At 43.1% G+C, this 19,713-nt stretch overlaps 2 protein-coding genes across 11 annotated transcripts in view; both read right to left on the bottom strand.

The window, feature by feature from the left end:
* Positions 1 to 229: 229 nt before the first annotated feature.
* Positions 230 to 3,694, bottom strand: LAMTOR4 (late endosomal/lysosomal adaptor, MAPK and MTOR activator 4). Its single transcript, XM_007186654.3, has 4 exons — positions 3,465 to 3,694; positions 2,894 to 2,974; positions 923 to 1,040; positions 230 to 568 (listed from the first exon to the last, which is right to left on the bottom strand). The coding sequence occupies exons 1-4, from the start codon at positions 3,465 to 3,467 to the stop codon at positions 471 to 473; spliced, it is 300 nt and encodes a 99-aa protein (XP_007186716.1). The 5' UTR covers positions 3,468 to 3,694; the 3' UTR covers positions 230 to 470.
* A 6,012-nt stretch (positions 3,695 to 9,706) lies between these two features.
* MBLAC1 (metallo-beta-lactamase domain containing 1) overlaps positions 9,707 to 19,713 on the bottom strand; it is a 68,048-nt gene continuing 58,041 nt past the window's right edge. For 4 of the 10 annotated variants that reach the window (XM_028167566.2, XM_057528690.1, XM_057528685.1 and 1 more), the window contains one exon: positions 9,707 to 11,948. The gene's annotated coding sequence lies outside the window, so the exon portion shown is untranslated. Of the gene's footprint in view, positions 11,952 to 15,077; positions 15,355 to 19,713 lie in introns of those variants that run through there. The other 6 variants (XM_057528687.1, XM_028167567.2, XM_057528692.1 and 3 more) reach the window with 3 other exon arrangements.

The raw sequence follows: 19,713 nt of genomic DNA, 5'->3' as shown, positions 1-19,713 counted from the left end.
TTGGTGGCAGGAGCAGAGACGCAGGGGCTCAGAAAGATTCCCTTCAGCATGTACACCAAGTAGCTCCCCTCAGCTCCCTTCCCACCCATTTTGTTTTCTTCTGAGCCCCAGTTTTAGATGTCTAGAGGTGGCCTTGCTCCACTCCTCTGGGCTGAGGCCCTAGAAGCTGGAAGACACATGGGGTGTGACCCTCCTCCCCCAATACACACGACACATCCCTGGGCCTGGGAACATCAGACTCACGTTTATTAGGAGGGAAGGTGAGGAGAGGGAGGTCCCCTCGCCCTCACTCTCCTTAACATAGTACAGAGTCCCCAAGCCTCTGCCCTTCCCGGTAGGGGTGAGGAAGTGGGTGAGCAGACAGCCTTAGTTCTAATGGCAATCAAGAGAGAGGCGGGCGGAGGTTTGCGTCTTCCTCATCACAGAGGCTCACGGCCCCATCCACCTCTGCCCCTCGCCCTCTGGCAGGCTCACACGTCAAGGGGCTCCCGGCCTCGGTTCTGCCTCTTCACCACAAACACCCTCTGTCCCGACACGGTCACCAGCAGCGTGTGTTCTCCAAAGACCACTGGAGGGGAGACACACCTTCCCCCGCCCCAGGAGAGGGAAGGGAGCAGAGAGTTAGTGGGGTGTGAAGGCCTCCCTGGGGGTCACACACAAACTGGCTGGGCTCCAAAGCCAAAGAAATTTGACAGTTCCAAGCTCAGAGATTTGAAGATGGGAGGTCTCCATTAAATCCCCTTCCTTCTCTTGCTTTCTCATAATTCTGATGCAGGGGTGAATACCAAGGGGAACAGAGTGGCCAGAACGAGGGACCCCAGGGAGGTGGTGGGCGGCTGGTAGGAGATAGGTGCTTTTCCCTGAGAAGAATAGCCTCGGGGAGCAGCTCCCCCCAACACCGTCACCAGGGCCAGGGGCTCACCCGACAGGCGCTTGAAGGGTACGTTCATGCTGTGGTGCAGCCGGAAACCGCAGGCCGTGCTGACCAGCTCAGAGATGGCGCTGGCTGCCTGCTCGTCATTCTCTAGATCCCCAGATGACTGCATGCAGACAGAGGAGGGAGGATGGCAGGAATTAGGGAACAGAATTGGGAGAAAATTCCAAGGACACTTTGGCTCTAGCACTTGTAACCTGCCTCCACTTTCCAATACCCCAAGGTCACCCCCGGTTTTGGAAAGACCCACCTAAAAACTGCCCTGTGACGTTGTTGCCCCTCTTGATGCCATCCTGTTTGTCGTCCTTAAAATACCGGGCTTCCTCCCGGGAAGCAGTGACTCTCATCCATTTCTTTACTGACGCTGTTTTCCTAATCCCTGAATCTTGATTTCTCTCCCTGTTCCCACTTATTTGATAAAACCACATTCTCAAACATCAGTGCCCACCCACCACAGACTTGTTCCAGGTGCCATCTTTTCCTCAGTCTTCCCGTTTGTTGCCCTGTCTGCAGAATCTGAAACATAAACATCCCCTTTGTCCCTGAACCCCTTCCTACTACCTAGCCCTTGGGTAATGATGTCACAGTGGCCTGGGCTTCCTCTTTTCTCGTGATGATCTCAACTTCCTCTTCCTACCTCCTCAATATGGGCCTCCCACTGAGTCAAATTCAGCACCCTTTGCTCTTTTGGACATTCTGTACCTCAGTTACCTCATCTGTAAACTGGGGACAACGATACCTATCTTATGGGCTTGTTGTGAGGCTTACGAGAGCATATTAGCAAGATGCTTAGAATAACTCCTAGCATTATATATTTAATTGCTATTATTCTATATCAAACTCAGTGTTTAAAGTTGAGCCACCAAAATTCCCCTGACCTCTCCCCCTCCCCAATCAACTTCTTTTCTTAAGTCCCTGTTTGTTAAGGCACCATCATTCTAGGCTTGAGTTCAAAGTCTTACAGCATGGAAAAGTTATCTCCTCTATTACCTATCTCTAGTCACTACGAAGACATGTTGATCCTTCCTTTAAAAATCTCTTCTCTCCTTGCTCCTTCTCACTGCCACCAGCTGTTTCATACCTAGATTTCGGCAACAGCATCCCTGCTTCTGAATCCCGCCCCTTCCGGCTCATCTTTACACCTAATAGAACAATTCCGCTCAATCACTTCATCAGCTCATGTTTCTGTTCAAAAACCCTTCAAAGCTCCTATTACCCCCCAAGATTAATCCACAGGTGTTAACCCAGCCTTGAAAGTCCTCCACAATCAGATCTTTCCTTACCATATCCTCTTCTTCACTCAAACATTTCCAAATCTTTTCAACATAAACCCACCAGCAATTCAGACAGGCTGATGTCACACTCCTGCAAATATGTCCACCTCCCAGCCCTGAATATGCTCTTTCTTTTCTGCCTGTTCACAACCATCCATCTTTTAAGGCCAGCTGAATTCTTGCCTCTTCCATGAAAGTTTCCTTGCCAAAACACAAGTTATAACACGAACGGCTGAATCCTTCACTCTCTGGACTCCTTCAGTTACCTTTACCACGTGCAATACTTTGAACTTTTAACCTTAAGCCTTGTCTCTCTAGCTAGATTGAAAACTTCTAGAGAGCTGACACTATATTGTACTGCAGAACAAAATACCAAGCCTCTTCAATAAATACCAAATAAAGACATACTCAAGAATAACTCAGGTAATGTCAGTTATCAACAAACCTGTAACTAGTCTGACTTTGGTAAAGTCAGTAAACCTCTTTTACCTCAAAACAGTTACAGGACTAAGATTCCAGAGATAGATTAATTGATTTAATTCCTGAATTTAATTCCTATATGCCAGGCATGACACCAGGTAAAGATCAAGAACAGAGACAAATCAGGCTAAACTGGGCAACGTTAGAAGGCATCATCGGGCGATGTGTATTGGAGGAGCCCCCCCCTCCCTTTTCCAGAACGCACCGCCAGCACTGCGCCTTCACTCAGCACCAGGTAGCCGAGCTGGTCTGGGATTCGCTCCAGCCCCTGGGTCAGTGCAGAAGTCTAGTGGGTAAAGATGCAATCAGTGAGCAGCAGGCCAAGAGAACAGCCCTTGGCAAACCCGTCTCTCTCTTGACAATGGCCCCCCAGGCCTCTTTCCCCGGCCAGGGCCCTTCCAGACCCTCTTCCCTCTACGTGGCCTTCAACACTGATCTTCTTGAGCCTCCGTCAGTCCTCACTCTCTGCCCCTGGGCTCCACCGGCCTTCCACACCCCACCTTTGCTACCCCACGGACAACTCCCCTCAGCCCGGTCTCCAATTCCACCTGTGGCCCGCCGCTCCCCCTCAGATTACTCCCCAGCCTCTACACACCCTCCCACCGACCCCTGCTCAGCCCTCTACGTCGCCACCCCTCCATCTCCATTCCCTCTCGGTCCCGGGGCGGATAGGAGGTGTGGGCGGAGTGCAGGCTCAGGACTGGGCGACCAAAGAGATGGGGGGGCAGGGACACCGAACCCCCGGCGCGTAGTCCCGCGCATGCGTCCTCACTCACCATCGCAGCCTTAGGTGCTGGGGGGCGCTCACTGCCAGACGTAGCTTCCGGCTCCAGTCCCAGGTGACGTGATTCCACCCGGCGGTCTCCTCCTCCTGCCTTGCACAGCCCGACTTGAGTCCCGCCCCCAGAATGCGGATTGGAGAGTGGCTACGTCATCAGACTTACTCTGCCAGTGTGGAGCGCCGCTTCCCAGAGACGCACGCGGATTGGCCGCAGACCCTCTTTGATATTCACCTCCTCTTCCCTCAGCCCCAAAGCGCCTAGATGGGGGGGGCATGTCGGCGGAGGGGGCGGGCCTGGGAGGCGGGGCCGGAGGGAGGAGGTTGGGCTAAGGGTTTGCGCCTGCGCACACAGGCGGCCCGGGTTCCACCTAGGGCTAGACCTCTTGCAGTGGGACAGTGAGAGAATAGAGTAAAAAAACGTGAAATGCAGATGAAGAGCTATTCAAATGCTACTCTTGTGCCTACTGCGGGCAGCTCTCTAAGACAGGAATTTGTTCCCAAAATGGTTTTTTGTCCCGGGATTCTGTAAGAAACGGTGTGATGGTGCATTGATCCTCGCTAGCCAAGGCAGCTGCAATACTGAATATTCTCTGCCAGGAATAATTAGAAAATGACCTTGGAGTCATTTTTAAATATATGAGTGTCATAGAAATTTTTTGTTTTAATTTAAATAGTTTTTAGGCCTGCTGCAATATTAATGTGCGTGAGGGAAAATGATAAGTAGTAATAAAACAGTAAATACTTGATGAGGATGTGGAGAAATTGGAGCCCTCATACATTGCTGGCAAGAATGTAAAATGGTGCAGTTCCTGTGGGAAACAGATTGACGGTTCCTCTAAAAGTTAAATATAGAGTTACTATATTTATAAATGAAAATTAGATGTAGAAAAGTTAAATATGACCTAAAAATTCCACTCCTAAATACATACCTAGAGGATTGAAAACATACATTCACACAAAACTTGTACACAAATGTTTTTAACAGCATTATTGATAATAGCCCCGAAATGGAAACAACCTAAATATCCATAAACTGAAGACTGGATAAATGAAATATGGCATGTTCATACAGTGGAATATTATCCAGCCATAAAAAGGAATCAAGTACTGATCTATGCTACAACATGGATAAACCTTGAAAACATTATGCTAAGTGAAAGAAATCAGACACACAAGGCCACATATTGTCTGGTTGTATTTATGTGAGATGTCTACACCGGGCAAATCCATAGAGACAGAAAGCAGATTAGTGGTTGCCAGGAGCTGAGTGGAGGGGGAAATGGGGAGTGACTCTAATGGGTGTGAAGATTCTTTTTGGGTGATGAAAATGCTCTGGAATTATAGAGTGATGATGGTTGCACAACCTTGTGAATGTAATGAAAACCACTGAATTGTAAAGCTTTTTTAAAAGGGTGAATTTTACAGTATGTGAATCATATTTCAACAACATAAAACAAAGTGTTGTTGCTTGAGGAGAAAACTAGAGAAGATGGATGCCTTTTTTAAAGATGAGGTATGATTATAATATAAAATTTAAATTGGAGGAGGATGTAGAGAAAGTTGTGTAGAGATGCTTCATTTGCAAAGCCTTCCCTGGCCTTAGATATTGATGACAGTTTGTGGTATCAGTTTTTTTTTTTTTTTGCACATACTGGTTCTGAGCGTTTTCATCTGTACACTGGCCTAACCGACTCATTAACCACCCTGTAATAGTATTCCCAGATACTATACAGATGAGGAAGTGGAAACAAGAGAGATTGAGCCTTGCTCACGGCACGCAGCTGGCAAGTGGCAGAGCCAGATTCCAGTCTAAGTCTGCTGATGCTGAGGCTGATGCTTTTTCCATTGCTCCATTGGCCAACTACTTTTTTTTTTTTTAAGCTACATTTAATTTTACCTCAGAAAGTCCCTGTTCTCATTTTACTTAACACAGAGGAAACTTTTACAGGACATTGCTCGTCAGCCATCATTAGAGTTGTTTCATTTTCACAAACAGCTTGAATCATACTACTCATGTAGGGAGCAAAGTTTTTCATTCTTTCATTCAACCGGTGTTATTGAGCACCTTCTACGTACCAGACACTCTTCTTGGAATTGAAGATACAGTAGTGAATAAAAATAAGACATATTTTTTAAATTGTTTTCAAGTTGTGAGGAAGAGGGTGAGTCAGATAATAAATAAATATATTATGTGGTGAGAAGTGTTATGAAGAAAAATGAAGCAAAGTTTCCACTCACAAGACCCAGACCTAGTGAATTCTGTAAAACAGACCTTATTAAAATCATTCCTTTCTTTCCTTAGCCTCCCCACAGTTCAGTTACTTTTCTACAATCACCTCTTTTTGTTCTATCTGGTATAAAAGCACGTAGATCTGGCCATTTCTTTGGGTCTTCATTTTCTTGTGAGGGCTCCCATGTCACGTAAAACTTGTATTAAGTAAGTCTGTATGCTTTTCTCCTGCTACTCTGTCTTATGTCAAGTCAATTCGCAGACCCAGCTGAAAACCGTAAGAGGGTAGAGGTAAAAAAATTTGCCTCCCCTACACTGTGAAGGTACTTCTAAGGTAGGATGAGTATTTAATTTTGAACAAAGCACATTAGCCTCCATAATGTGGATGGGCTTCATCCAACCGGTTGAAGATCTTAAGGGAAAAGACTGAGGTCTCCGGAAAAGAAGGAATTCTCATCAAGACTTTAATAACATAGAAACCCTCCTGAGTTCTGGCCTGTTGCCCTGTGGATTTCACGCTCAAAACTGCAATATCAGCTCTTGCCTGAATTTCCAGTCTGCTGACCTACCCCACAGATTTGAGACTTGCCAGTCCCCAAATTTTGTGAGCTAATTCCTTAAAATAAATATTCTCTCTCTCCCTCCACCCCCCTTCGCCTTATTCTCTGGAGAACCCTGACTAATACAGTGGTTAACTTACGGCTGGTTTCTGTGGGTTTGGCATCTTTGCTGCCTCGGTTAGCATTCTTTTTCTTTTCGATTCTGATTTTTGGGGGGTGGTTGTTGTTTGCTTTGAAACTAGACGTCCTTGCCTCTTATTTTCCCTTATTTTCCTAGTACCACTTCTTTTTTTTTTTTTTTTTAATTTAATTAATTTATTTATTTATTTATGGCTGTGTTGGATCTTCGTTTCTGTGCGAGGGCTTTCTCTAGTTGCGGCAAGCGGGGGCCACTCTTCATCGCGGTGCGCGGGCCTCTCACTATCGCGGCCTCTCTTTTTGCGGAGCACAGGCTCCAGACGCGCAGGCTCAGTAGTTGTGGCTCACGGGCCCAGTTGCTCCGTGGCATGTGGGATCTTCCCAGACCAGGGCTCGAACCCGTGTCCCTTGCATTGGCAGGCAGATTCTCAACCACTGCGCCACCAGGGAAGCCCCCTAGTACCACTTCTTACCCTATCAAACGGCCATCAACAAACTTCCCAACCCCAAGTCTGCCTTTCTTGATTCTCTTCACCTTGACCCACCCCTTCAACCAGCACTTTTCAAAGACTACAGTGCAATTATATTTTTAAAAATTAATTTTTAAAAAGACTATAGGGTAAGAGTCAGTCATGTGCTTTGACCCCATAACTGCTCAGCTTGTAAGTGAGCGAGGCAGGCAAACAAAGCGTCACAGTGACATGTAGTAACTGCTACACTAGAGATGAGCCCCTTAGGTCCCGTGGGACAAGGTTTGTGCATTGGGAGGGGTCGAGTTGGGGGTAAATTTTAAAATGTGTGGTTTCCAGTCAGGAGGCTCTGCTAGGCTGAGAGACAGGGTGTTGGGATCATTTGGAAACGGCTTAGACAGAAAGGAGGAGGCCAGCTCTGCCACTGGGATGGACGAAAACATGTTATTTCACGCCTCACGATTTGTTCCCTCCTTTTCAAAAGAAGGAAGGGCAAAGAGCAAAGTTAGAGACCACGAGGCCAAAACAAAAAGTCTCTAAAAACCAGAAGGAAATCCTGGGAGCAGCTGGAATAATATAGAGAAAAAATTATTCAATTTGTAGGTTAGCAACGTGCTAGGTACTGAGGTAGACACTGGAATTTCAAGGTGGACCAGGTCCTCATCTTCAAGGAACTCATTGTCTAAAACAAGCTCAGTGAGCACTCACCAGCGTATTCTTTTTTTTTTTCTTTCTTTTCATGTGTATTTACATACTCAAAAAATTAAATTGTGGCTATTACAAATGCTATGTGTCATCCAGTTTGTGCTGTTTATAGTCATCAGTTTTCTCCCATGTCAGTGTCACATTTCCCAGTCTCTAAGGCTACTTAGCATTCCAGGATTCAGGTATCATAACTGATCTAATTGTCTCTAGTGTTCATTATCTTCATCAGAATATTCTTAATATTCTTCCTCCAGGTACACAGATACTTGCACAGCAAACTCCCTCAGGGTCTCCGCCCAGTTTTCACTTTATCCGAGAAGCTGATCCTGTCCCCTTGATAGAAAACAGCACACCCACCACCACCCTGACCTTCTACGTCTTCTCACCCGACTTTGTTATTAAACTTTATTCAAAAGCAGAAACTAACACACCATTGTAAAGCAATTAAACTCCAATAAAGATGTAAAAAAAAACTTTATTTAAGCGTAATATACGTACAGGAACAGTTCACATATCATAAATGTACAGCACAGTACCTTTTCACAAACTGAACACACACGCACCAGCATCCAGATCAAAAAACAGCGTTACAGCCCGCGAAGCACCCTTCTTGTCCAGTCTCAACCTTTCTCCCATGGAGAAAGCGACTTCTAACAGCATCGAGTCGTTTTGCCTGTTTCTGTACTTGACATAAATGGAGTCACACAGAATGTACTCTTGTGTGATTGACTCCTCTCATTTAGCATCAAGGTTGTGTGATTCATTCATGTTGCCATGTGGAGGTTTCGTTCGTTCATTCTCATTGCTCTATAGTGTTTCATTGTGTGCATGTGACACAATTTATTTATCCATCCAACCATTGATGGGCATTTGGGTAGTTTCCAATTGTGAGTTATTAGGACTAAAGCTTCCATGAATGTTCCAGTTCATGTCTTTGGGTGAACATACGTACACATTTCTGTTGGGTAAATACCTTGGGGTGAAATTGCTGGGTCACAAGACCTACTTTACTTTTTTAAGATTTTTTAAATTATTGAATCTTTTATGTATTAATAACAGTGTGTATGTATGCACACACACACACAGAATGAGAGAGAGAGAGAGACACTTAGATCTTAAGAAACAGAATATTACTGCCATAGTCCATTCAGGCGGCTATAAAAGAATAGACTGGGTGGTTTACAAACAACAAACATTTATTTCTCACAGTTCTAGAGGCTGGGAAGTCCAAGATCAAGGTGCTAGCAGATTTGGTGTCTGGTGAATGCCCACTTCCTGTTTCACAGATGACATCTGTGCTGTGTCCTCACATGGTGGAAGGTGTGAGAGGTCTCTGGGGTCTATTTTCTTTTCTTTTTTTATAGACCTTTATTGGAGTATAACTGCTTCACAATACTGTGTTAGTTTCTGTTGTACAACAAAGTGAATCAGCCATATGCATACATATATCCCCATATCCCCTCTCTCTTGAGCCTCCCTCCCACCCTCCCTATCCCACCCCTGTAGGTTGTCGCAAAGCACCGAGCTGATCTCCCTGTGTTATGCTGTTGCTTCCCACTAGCTGACTATTTTACATTTGGTAGTGTATATATGTCCATGCTACTCTCACTTTGCCCCAGCTTCCCCCTCCCCGCCGTGTCCTCAAGACCATTCTCTATGTGTACGTCTTTATTCCTGCCCTGCCACTAGGTTCATCAGTACCATTTTTTTTTTATTCTGTATATATACATTAGCATATGGTATTGGTTTTTCTCTTTCTGACTTACTTCACTCTGTATGACTCCAGGTCCATCCACCTCACTACAAATAACTCAATTTCGTTTCCTTTTATGGCTGAGTAATATTCCATTGTATATATGTGCCACATCTTCTTTTTCCATTCATCTGTCGATGGATACTTAGGTTGCTTCCATGTCCTGGCTATTGTAAATAGTGCTGCAATGAACACTGTGGTACATGTCTTTTTTTTTTTTTTTTAAACATCTTTATTGAAGTATAATTGCCTTACAATAGTGTGTTAGCTTCTGCTTTATAACAAAGTGAATCAGTTATACATATACAATATGTTCCCATTTCTCTTCCCTCTTGCATCTCCCTCCTTCCCACCCTCCCCATCCCACCCCTCTAGGTGGTCACAAAGCACCGAGCTGATCTCCCTGTGCTATGCGGCTGCTTCCCACTAGTTATCTATTTTACATTTGGTAGTGTATGTATGTCCATGCCACTCTCTCACCCTGTCACATCTTACCCCTCACCCTCCCCATATCCTCAAGTCCATTCTCTAGCAGGTCTGTGTCTTTATTCCCGTCTTGCCACTAGGTTCTTCATGGCCTTTTTTTTTTTTTCCCCTTAGATTCCATATATATGTGTTAGCATACTGTATTTGTTTTTCTCTTTCTGACTTACTTCACTCTGTATGACAGACTCTAACTCCATCCACCTCATTACAAATACCTCCATTTCATTTCTTTTTATGGCTGAGTAATATTCCATTGTATATATGTGCCACATCTTCTTTATCCATTCATCTGTCGATGGACATTTAGGTTGCTTCCATGTCCTGGCTATTGTAAATAGAGCTGCAATGAACATTTTGGTACATGACTCTTTTTGACCTATGGTTTTCTCAGGGTATATGCCCAGTAGTGGGATTGCTGGGTCGTATGGTAGTTCTATTTTTAGTTTTTTTAAGGAACCTCCATACTGTTCTACATAGCAGTTGTATCAATTTACATTCCCACCAACTGTGCAAGAGGGTTCCCTTATCACCACACCCTTTCCAGCATTTATTGTTTCTAGATTTTTTGATAATGCCCATTCTGACTGGTGTGAGGTGACACCTCATGGTAGTTTTGATTTGCATTTCTCTAATAATTAGTGACGTTGAGCAGTTTTTCATGTGCCTCTTGGCTATCTGTATGTCTTCTTTGGTGAAATGTCTATTTAGGTCTTCCACCCATTTTTTAATTGGACTGTTTGTTTTTTTGATTTGGAGCTCCATGAGCTGTTTGTATATTTTGGAGATTAATCCTTTGTCCATTGTTTCATTTGTAAATATTTTCTCCCATTCTGAGGGTTGTCTTTTCGTCTTGTTTATGGTTTCCTTTGCTGTGCAAAAGCTTTTAAGTTTCATTAGGTCCCATTTGTTTATTTTTGTTTTTATTTTCGTTACTCTAGGAGGTGGGTCAAAAAATATCTTGCTGTGGTTTATGTCAAAGAGTGTTTTTCCTATGTTTTCCTCTAAGAGTTTTATAGTGTCTGGTCTTACATTTAGGTCTTCAATCCATTTGGAGTTTATTTTTGTGTATGGTGTTAGGTAGTGTTCTAATTTCATTCTTTTACATGTAGCTGTCCCGTTTTCCCAGCACCACTTATTGAAGAGGCTGTCTTTTCTCCATTGTGTGTTCTTGCCTCCTTTGTCATAAATTAGGTGACCATATGTGCGTGGGTTTACCTCTGGGCTTTCTATCCTGTACCACTGATCTATATTTCTGTTTTTGTGCCAGTTCCATACTGTCTTGATTACTGTAGCTTTGTAGTATAGTTTAAGTCAGGGAGCTGGATTCCTCTAGCTCCATTTTTCTTTCTCAAGATTGCTTTGGCTATTTGGGGTCTTTTGTGTTTCCATATGAATTGTAAAAATTTTTATTCTAATTCTGTGAAGAATGCCATTGGTAGTTTCACAGGCATTTCATTGAATCTGTAGATTTCTTTGGGTAGTAGAGTCATTTTCACAATATTGATTCTTGCAATCCAAGAACATGGTATATTTCTCCATCTGTTTATGTCATCTTTGATTTCTTTCATCAGTGTTTTATAGTTTTCTGAGTACAAGTCTTTCTCTCGGGTCCATTTTCAAGGGTGTTCAAGCCATTCATAAGGGCTCCACCCTCATGACCTAAGCACTTCCCAAAGTCCCCACCTCCAAATACCATCAAATTAAGGATTAATATGAATTTGGCAGGTTGGGGATGCGGAGAGACACAAACATTCAGTCTATAGCAACTATCAACTCTTTGAAACCCTTTGTGTCTCTCTATCCCATCCCCCTCTCTACCCCAGAAGTAACCATTATTTCAAATTTTGTTTGTCACTTCCTTGATCTTCTTTATCATTTTGAGATAGATTTCTAAGTAATACATAGCTTTGTTTTTCATGTTTCTGCCAAAGAAGTGGTAAAACCTACATGCTTTTATACCAGGTTGAGCAGAGAGGTGACTGTGGAAACGTAACTAAACTGTGGAAAGACAGGAATTATTTTAATAAGGTCTGTTTCACAGAATTTTCCAAATCTTAACTTCCCATCCTTGACGATAAGAATGTTACTTTCCTTCTGGTAGGAGGTGGACACATCTTCCATGTGAAGGTCTTATCTCCTGCTTTCAGGAAGAAAAAGGGGAGAGTCAGAGCATCGTTCTTGCACCTACTGGTAAAAATACCTTTAGCACAAAGTAATTTTTATGTCAAAGAGGCATATTTTGGGGCGACATATTCTGGTTTCCTTCAATAGCAACATCTAGACTGGTGTTTGACCAGACAACTGGGCACACAACCTAGCCAAATTGGCACATAAAATGAACCATCAGAGCCACAAAACCCCAAGAGGGCGGGTGCCCATTTGCTGTGATGGTTTTCATGGCAGCATTCATACCTGGGCCTGTAAAAGGGTTCTTGGACTCCATTGCTATGTATGTGTGTTGCAGGGCGGTCCCCACACTAACAAGGAATTCTTGGGGCACCAGCTGGGAGTCTGAGAATTCAACAAAATTCCACTCAATTCTGACACTATCTACCCAGAGGTAGCATCAGATTGCACAGTTTAAGGGCTCAGTCTACAAGACTGCCCCCTCCCCCACTACAGAAACCAGTCAAAGCCCAGGTTAACACCTGTGTTTTTGATCAACTGGCTCTAGATTGGAGGTTCCAACAATCCCCTCCTCGGGTTTGATTAATTTGCTGGAGTGGCTCACAAAACTCTGAGAAAGATTTTGCTTGCTAGATCACTGGTTTATCATAAAAGGATGGAACTCAGGAACAGTCAGATGGAAGAGAGGCACAGGGCAAGGTATGGGGAAAGGGCAGTGGAGCTTCCATCCTCTCTCCGAGGGCACAATTCTTCCTGAATCTCCAACCCAGAAGTTCTCCAAATCCCGTCCTTTTGAGTTTTTATGGAGACTTCCTTACAGTCATGACTGATTAAATCATTGACCATTGGTTTAGGAGGTGGGGATGGTGAGACTGAAAGTCCCAACCCCCTAATCCCTTGGTTGGCTCCAATGACAACCAGTCCAGAACCTCAGAGTCACCTCATCAACATAACGAAAGACACCTTTGTTGCTCTCCTCACTTAGGAAACTCTAAGGATTTTAGGAGCTCTGTGCCAGAAATGGGACAAAGACCAAATATATATTTCTTATCATAAATCACAGTATCACAGGCTGCACTCCTGGGTAATCCTTCCCACTTTCCCTTTTTTACCCCTGCCCCTACTCAGGAGTATTATGGGATAACTGAGCAAAAGGGAAGGAATGTGCTTTGTAAGAACATATCTTGGGGGAAGCTTGGGGAGCCAGAAGGGTAGGAGGCATTTGGGGTCTGGGACCTGGCAGCCTGCAAGCGCCATGTAATGTTGCAGAGTCCACTTCCTTGGTTCTCTGTGGCCAAGAGGGGACCAAGCCTATCTGACCTATGCAGGCTCTCTTAAAGCCCAAGCCACATCCATTTCTCAAATTTAGTAGTATGTGAAAACCAAAGAGAAGCAAAAGCAGGGTTCCAAAATTGTGGCACGATTGAAATAGATACATTTAACAAATGAATGCTTTTAACAGGGAGACGTTACAAACCTTTATAATTTTGATAGTCATGCAATAATTACAGGGTTTACAAAGTTAATCCCTGAGGCAGAATGCTGTAATGAGGCACCGGTTAAACTGTAGGCTGAAAGTCTCCTTCCTTTATAGTGGGCATGTCTCTGGCTGAACATATGACCAACCCCATTTAGAGGACTGTTCAAAACCTACATTTGAGGCTCTTCGTGAATGAGGCCCAAGAAAAGAATCCCTCTCGCTCTGGCTAGGCTCCAGATACTGCTTTAACATGCCTCAATTTCTAGTTATTCTTATGACCCTAAGGAAGGGGTCCGAGACAGAATTAATAATGTGGTCATGAGTCACATCCTCAGCTCTGGACTCATACTTTTTTTCCACACTCAACTGAATTTATAGTTCCTTCTAGGACTATAAGTTTCCCAGGACTGGAAAGGGTTCATTAATTTATTAAGTTAGCTTAAATCATCTAAGATCCTACAGCAGTCTGCTTTTCCTGTATTTGGAAATACTAAAATTTAGGACAGTGTACTAAGTTCAAAGTTCATAATGCTTTGAAGTATTTTTATGCTCTGAATGTTTACATTTTCTTGTCAGTTTCTTGCCATGTGGTAACTATACAACCTGCCTAAAGACGAATATTTTTCTACTGGTATTTCAATTTGTGACCTAAATGTTTAGGCATTCAGAATGAGAAAACTATCCAGATTTGAGAAATGAGGCTTTATTTATAGAGGTTTTTAGTAACTTATAAAACTAACAGCGTTTGACAAAGTTTGCCAAGCTTTATAGTCAGAGATCAAGGGCTGTCCACAGCAGGGAAGAATAGTTTAGAAAAATTATGAGCTGTCCTATTTTTAGGTAGGTTATGAATGTTATCTGTCTGAGTTAATTCGTATGCCTTGGTCAGAGGTAATAGCTATACAAAGGAGTTGCTTACCTTGGCTTTCAAGTCTGACTTTAAAACTGCAAATTTTGACATAGTTTAGTTTATTAGCCTTCTTAGAAGGTTCCAATGTATAATTATTTAGCTAAAATCACTAGCTTTGGGAATTGTTTAATTGATAATGCTGTTCATTGTGATTTTTACCTGTAAGCAGCCGACTTTAAATTATTTGTTATAGCCAAGAGAATGTCTCTAAAAACAGTTTTATCATTTTTAGTGTACATCTATCCATTGTCTGCCCCTATGCTCTATTTTTCCTCCTGGTTACTTATGGCTAGAATGGGCATTCCTGTGCAACTGGTCCAGTTGATTGCATATGTAATGGATGATCTACCTAACTTATGTTGTCTTAGAATTTTTGCCCTTGAGGAGAAAGTATGGGTCACTTTCTTTGGCAACAGGGCTTGTAAGGTGAGAGGTTTGGTGGCCTTGTTCTAGGTCCTTTGGTGGAAGCCAGCCTCTGCAGGTAGAGAATGCAGAGCTTGGAGATGGACATCATTTGAGGTTATGTTGTGGAGGGATTTCATGATGGGAGTTGATAAATGAAAGGTCACACGGAAGATTTAACTGAGATGGTGAAATGGCATATCTACAGACTCGTGTTTTCCTACCTATGAAGTGAAGTATTGAAGTGGGTCTGTTTTTCGAATTCTGGATTGCAGCCCTTCAGCGGTTCAGGATCAGCATTAATCACTGACACCTCCCCTCACGGCCCCAGCCCCTCCCCACACAGAAACTATCGGTGCGTCTTATGAAATTTTTTCTTGGTGCTTTTGTTTCAGTAATATATAGGTGCACTGGTGTCACCAGTGTTCGGGGTCCTGTGGATTTGGTAGAAGCAGCATGCATCCTCGCTGCTATGGTTCCACTCAGTCTAATTGTTTGAAAAGTCAATAATGTATCGCTTTAGAACCTACTTGGTGGACCAGGGAAATGAGACGGTAGAACACTGCCATCAGTTGCTGTAGTAAGTGATCTCCTTTTCATCCTGTTCCACCTATCTATGTAGTCCTGTGTAAAGAAAATGTTTATGTCCGCTTCAGTGACTCGGTGAAAAGCTACTAAATTGGGTCCTTATCTCATGCATATTTTTAAATTGGCTTGTGCTGTGGTGCTTCTGATTAATTCTAAAATGGAGCTTGTAGTTCTTAAACCTGTTGTGTGCTAGAAATACCTGAGACTAGCTCTGCTCCCACCCTGAACAATACTAAAATTGAAAACTGGGAAATGTGTCTCAGGACACTCTTTTCAAAAGTTCCCCGAGATGCTTCTGACGCAGCCTGTCATCACCAGTTGGTGGAAAGTTTAACAACTTTGGACCTACATCTAGTCTCAGTTGTCTTAAAACTTCATGTCATTTTGTATTATCTTTTAACTTGTTCCATTTCTGTTTCAGGCTATACTCTTCAGTGAGGGGAGAGGGTTGTGTATTTCATCACCAGCAGAGGACTTCCATATACTTGAGCATAGCAATGTGACGACTGCTCTGTCTTATCACTGTCTGTAGTCTTTAGACAAGGTTTTGTTGCTGTTGTTTGTTGTTGTTGGTAAAGTTAAAATATATAGGCAGTAATGATGCAAAAAAGTTAATATGCAATGTCTAGTAATATCTTACTAATTTATATGTGGACATAGCATATATGAATTAAATGTATGAAAAGAAGAAGAAGATGATAAGTGCTATGGGAAAAAAAAAAAAAAGCAAAAGTAGATCAGGGCAAATGGGATCCAGAGTGTGCTACAGTATTAAATAGGGTGGTCATGGTGGGTCTCTCTGAGGAGACATTGAGAAGAGTCGAGTGAAGACCGGAAGGAGGTGAGGAAGTCAGCCTGGAGGAAACCCGGGACAGAGTATCCGCGGCAGAGGTAACATGATGCCAAGGCTCGGTGTGTGCACGGATGTGTGTGCCTGATGTACTGGAGAATCGGCAGAGAGGCCAGTGTGGTTGGAACTTTCTGTGCTCAGGGAGGTAATGGGCCTGATCTCATAGGGGCATATGTAGGAATTTGATTTCTTCCTCTGAATTAGTGGTTGTCAACTTTTTAAAAATTATCATGCCCCTTAGGAAACTTTCTAGACAATTTTATTTTCCTAATGGCTATCCTTTCATAAACTGTTAATACCACAGATATAACATATATTCGTGTACGTACTGTGGCCCTTTGGAGGGCCACTAACCATTGTACAATAATATCCAAGATTCTTTTCACTCCCTGCCCCCCGCCCCAAACCACTTTTATCCCCTTGGAGACGATACTGCTCCTGTTGAGAATATATGTTCTGAGTGAAATTTTATATAGTTGGTCCTGCCTGTCACAATTGGGGGACATCCTGGGGTGGTGGGTGATGGCCCTGAATCACTCTGAGAGGCTGCTCAGGACCCTGGCAGGAGCGAAGGAAACGTTACTTTCTCACAACCCATAATTCAGACCCACATTTTTTTCGTACATTAAAAAAAATTCGAACGTGGACATGAATTTACCTCTTGCCTCTTTGGTAGGAAAACCCCTCCCACAAATCCCATGCCCGTTGCTCTCATTTTTTGTTTCCTTGTGCTTTATTTCACTCCCCCCCATGAACAAGTGAGTAATTGTGATCCTCGGTGGGGGACCCATTTCACCTCCTCCCCTTCACACCCACCACGTGGGCACCAGTGCACTTGCACAGAATTCCTAATGCTATTGATCATGCTTTCCTGCCCCAAATGCACTGAGAGCCCAGAGTGGGGAAGGGCAGTAGGGAAAGGAGAGGGAGTAGGGTAGAGAGGAGGGAGAAAAACAAAGGAAGAGACAAGTAAAGCGCGAGTAGGTCAGGGTTGGGAAGTGTTTGGGATGAGAAGATGCTAATTATTCCCACACAGCTGGTACCCTGCAACCCCCTCTCGCCTGATAGGGAGACGTCTCAGTGATCCTGTAAGCCCTCTCCCAAGACCACAACAAAAACAAAGCTAGGAAACTCTGAATTCGGTTATAAGTCTGAACTCTCTAGTCAGGTTTAAAAAAATACTTCATGATCTGGCTGTAATCTTCCATTCTGGCTGCATCTTCTGCCTCTGCCTTCCTGGGATTATCTGTTTTTCTCTCTCTGCAGGTGGCACTTCTGTCTGGGATGCTCTTCCCTCCCTCCTCTGCCTATCTGTGAACTATTTCATTCTTTAAAGCCCTCTTCAAACCACCACTTCCTCTGGGAAGACTCTCCTGTGCCCAGAATTAATCGCAGGGTCCTCTGTGCTATTCTAGAAATTACAGCATCATACTGCAGCTACTAGTCTGTAAGCTGGGTTCCCACTTTAGCATTGAGCTCTTCAAAGCATTCTAGCAGCGTGCCTGACCCAGCCGTTGATCTATGTTTGCAGAAGGAATAAATGAAAAGAGGTGGGTAGTTAGAACACTCCCTCACATCATACACAAAAATAAACTCAAAATGGCTTAAAGCCTTAAATATAAGACAGGACACCATAAAACTCGTAGAAGAGAATGTAGGTAAAACATTCTCTGACATAAATAGCAGCAATACTTTTTGGATCCGTTGCCTAGAGTAATGGAAATAAAAGCAAAAATAAACAAATGGGACCTAATTAAACTTAAATGCTTTTGCACAGCAAAGGAAACCATAAACAAAATGAAAAGACAACCTATAGAATGCGAGAAAATATTTGCAAACAACGTGACTGACAAGAAACTATCGGTGTGTTTCAAACAGCACATATGGCTCAATATCAAAAAAACCCCAAACAACCTGATTAAAAAATGGGCAGAACTGAATAGACATTTTCAGAGAGGAAATGCAGATGGCCAACAGGCACATGAAAAAATGCTAAACATTACTAATCATCAGGGAAATGCAAATCAAAACCACAGTGAGATACCAACTCACACCTGTCAGAATGGCTATCATCAAAAGGAACACAAATAACAAATACTGACGAGGATGTAGAGAAAAGGGAACCCTTGTACACTGTTGGTGGCAATATAAATTGGTGCAGCCACTGTGAAGAACAGTATGGAGGTTCCTTAAAAAAATAAAAATAGAACTACTGTATGATCCAGCAATCCCACTCCTGGGCATATATCTGAAGAAAACCATAGTTTGAAAATATACACACACCCTAATGTTCATAGCTGCACTACTTACAGTAGCCAAGACATGGAAGTAACCTAAATGTCCAGCGACAGATGAATGGATAAAGAAGATGTGGTACATATATAAAATGAAATATTACTCAGCCATAAAAAAGTATGAAATAATGCCATTTGCAGCAATATGGATGGACCTAGAGGTTATCATACTAAGTGAAATAAGTCAGACAGAGAAAGACAAATACCATGCACTATCGCTTATATGTGGATTCTAAAAAAATGATACAAATGAACTTATCTACAGAAATAGAGTCACAGATGTAGAAACAAACTTATGGTTACCAGGAGGGAAAGTGGGGGAGGGATAAATTGGGAGATTGGGATTGACATATACACACTACCATATATAAAATAGATAACTATTAAGGACCTACTGTATAGCACAGGGAACTCTACTCAATACTCTGTAATGACCTATATGGAAAAAGAATCTAAAAAAGAGTGGATATATGTATATGTATAACTGATTCATTTTGCTGTACAGCAGAAACTAACACAACATTGTAAATCTATACTCCAATAAAAACTATACTCCAATAAAAATTTTAAAAAACAATGCAACAATAAAATTCTTATACATGTGAAAAAAAATAAATTTGTTCATATTATAAAAGACTTAGGGGCTTCCCTGGTGGCGCAGTGGTTGAGAATCTGCCTGCTAATGCAGGGGACACGGGTTCGAGCCCTGGCCTGGGAAGATCCCACATGCCGCAGAGCGGCTGGGCCCGTGAGCCACAGCTGCTGAGCCTGCGCGTCTGGAGCCTGTGCTCTGCAACGAGAGAGGCCCGCGCATCGCGATGAAGAGTGGCCCCCGCTTGCCACAACTGGAGAAAGCCCTCGCACAGAAACGAAGACCCAACACAGTCAAAAATCAATCAATCAATGAATCAATCAAACATACGCATCTGATTCAAGATCCTCATTAAAAAAAAAAAAAAATTGTAATAAAAAAAGACTTAGAAATTAGGAGAAAAGGCACCAACAGTCCCAAGACCTCAACTACAATCACTATTATTATTATTTTTAATTAATTTATTTTTTATTTATTTATTTTTGGCTGTGTTGGGTCTTTATTGCTGCGTGTGGGCTTTCTCTAATTGTGGCGAGCGGGGGCTACTCTTCGTTGTTGTGCGCAGGCTTCTCATTGTGGTGCCTTCTCTTGTGGTGGAGCACGGGCTCTAGGTGCGTGGGCTTCAGCAGTTGTGGCACACAGGCTCAGTAGTTGTGGTG

The sequence above is a fragment of the Balaenoptera acutorostrata genome, chromosome 15, assembly GCF_949987535.1.
Source record: "Balaenoptera acutorostrata chromosome 15, mBalAcu1.1, whole genome shotgun sequence".
NCBI lineage: Eukaryota > Metazoa > Chordata > Mammalia > Artiodactyla > Balaenopteridae > Balaenoptera > Balaenoptera acutorostrata.
This window is presented reverse-complemented; position numbering and strand designations above follow the sequence as displayed.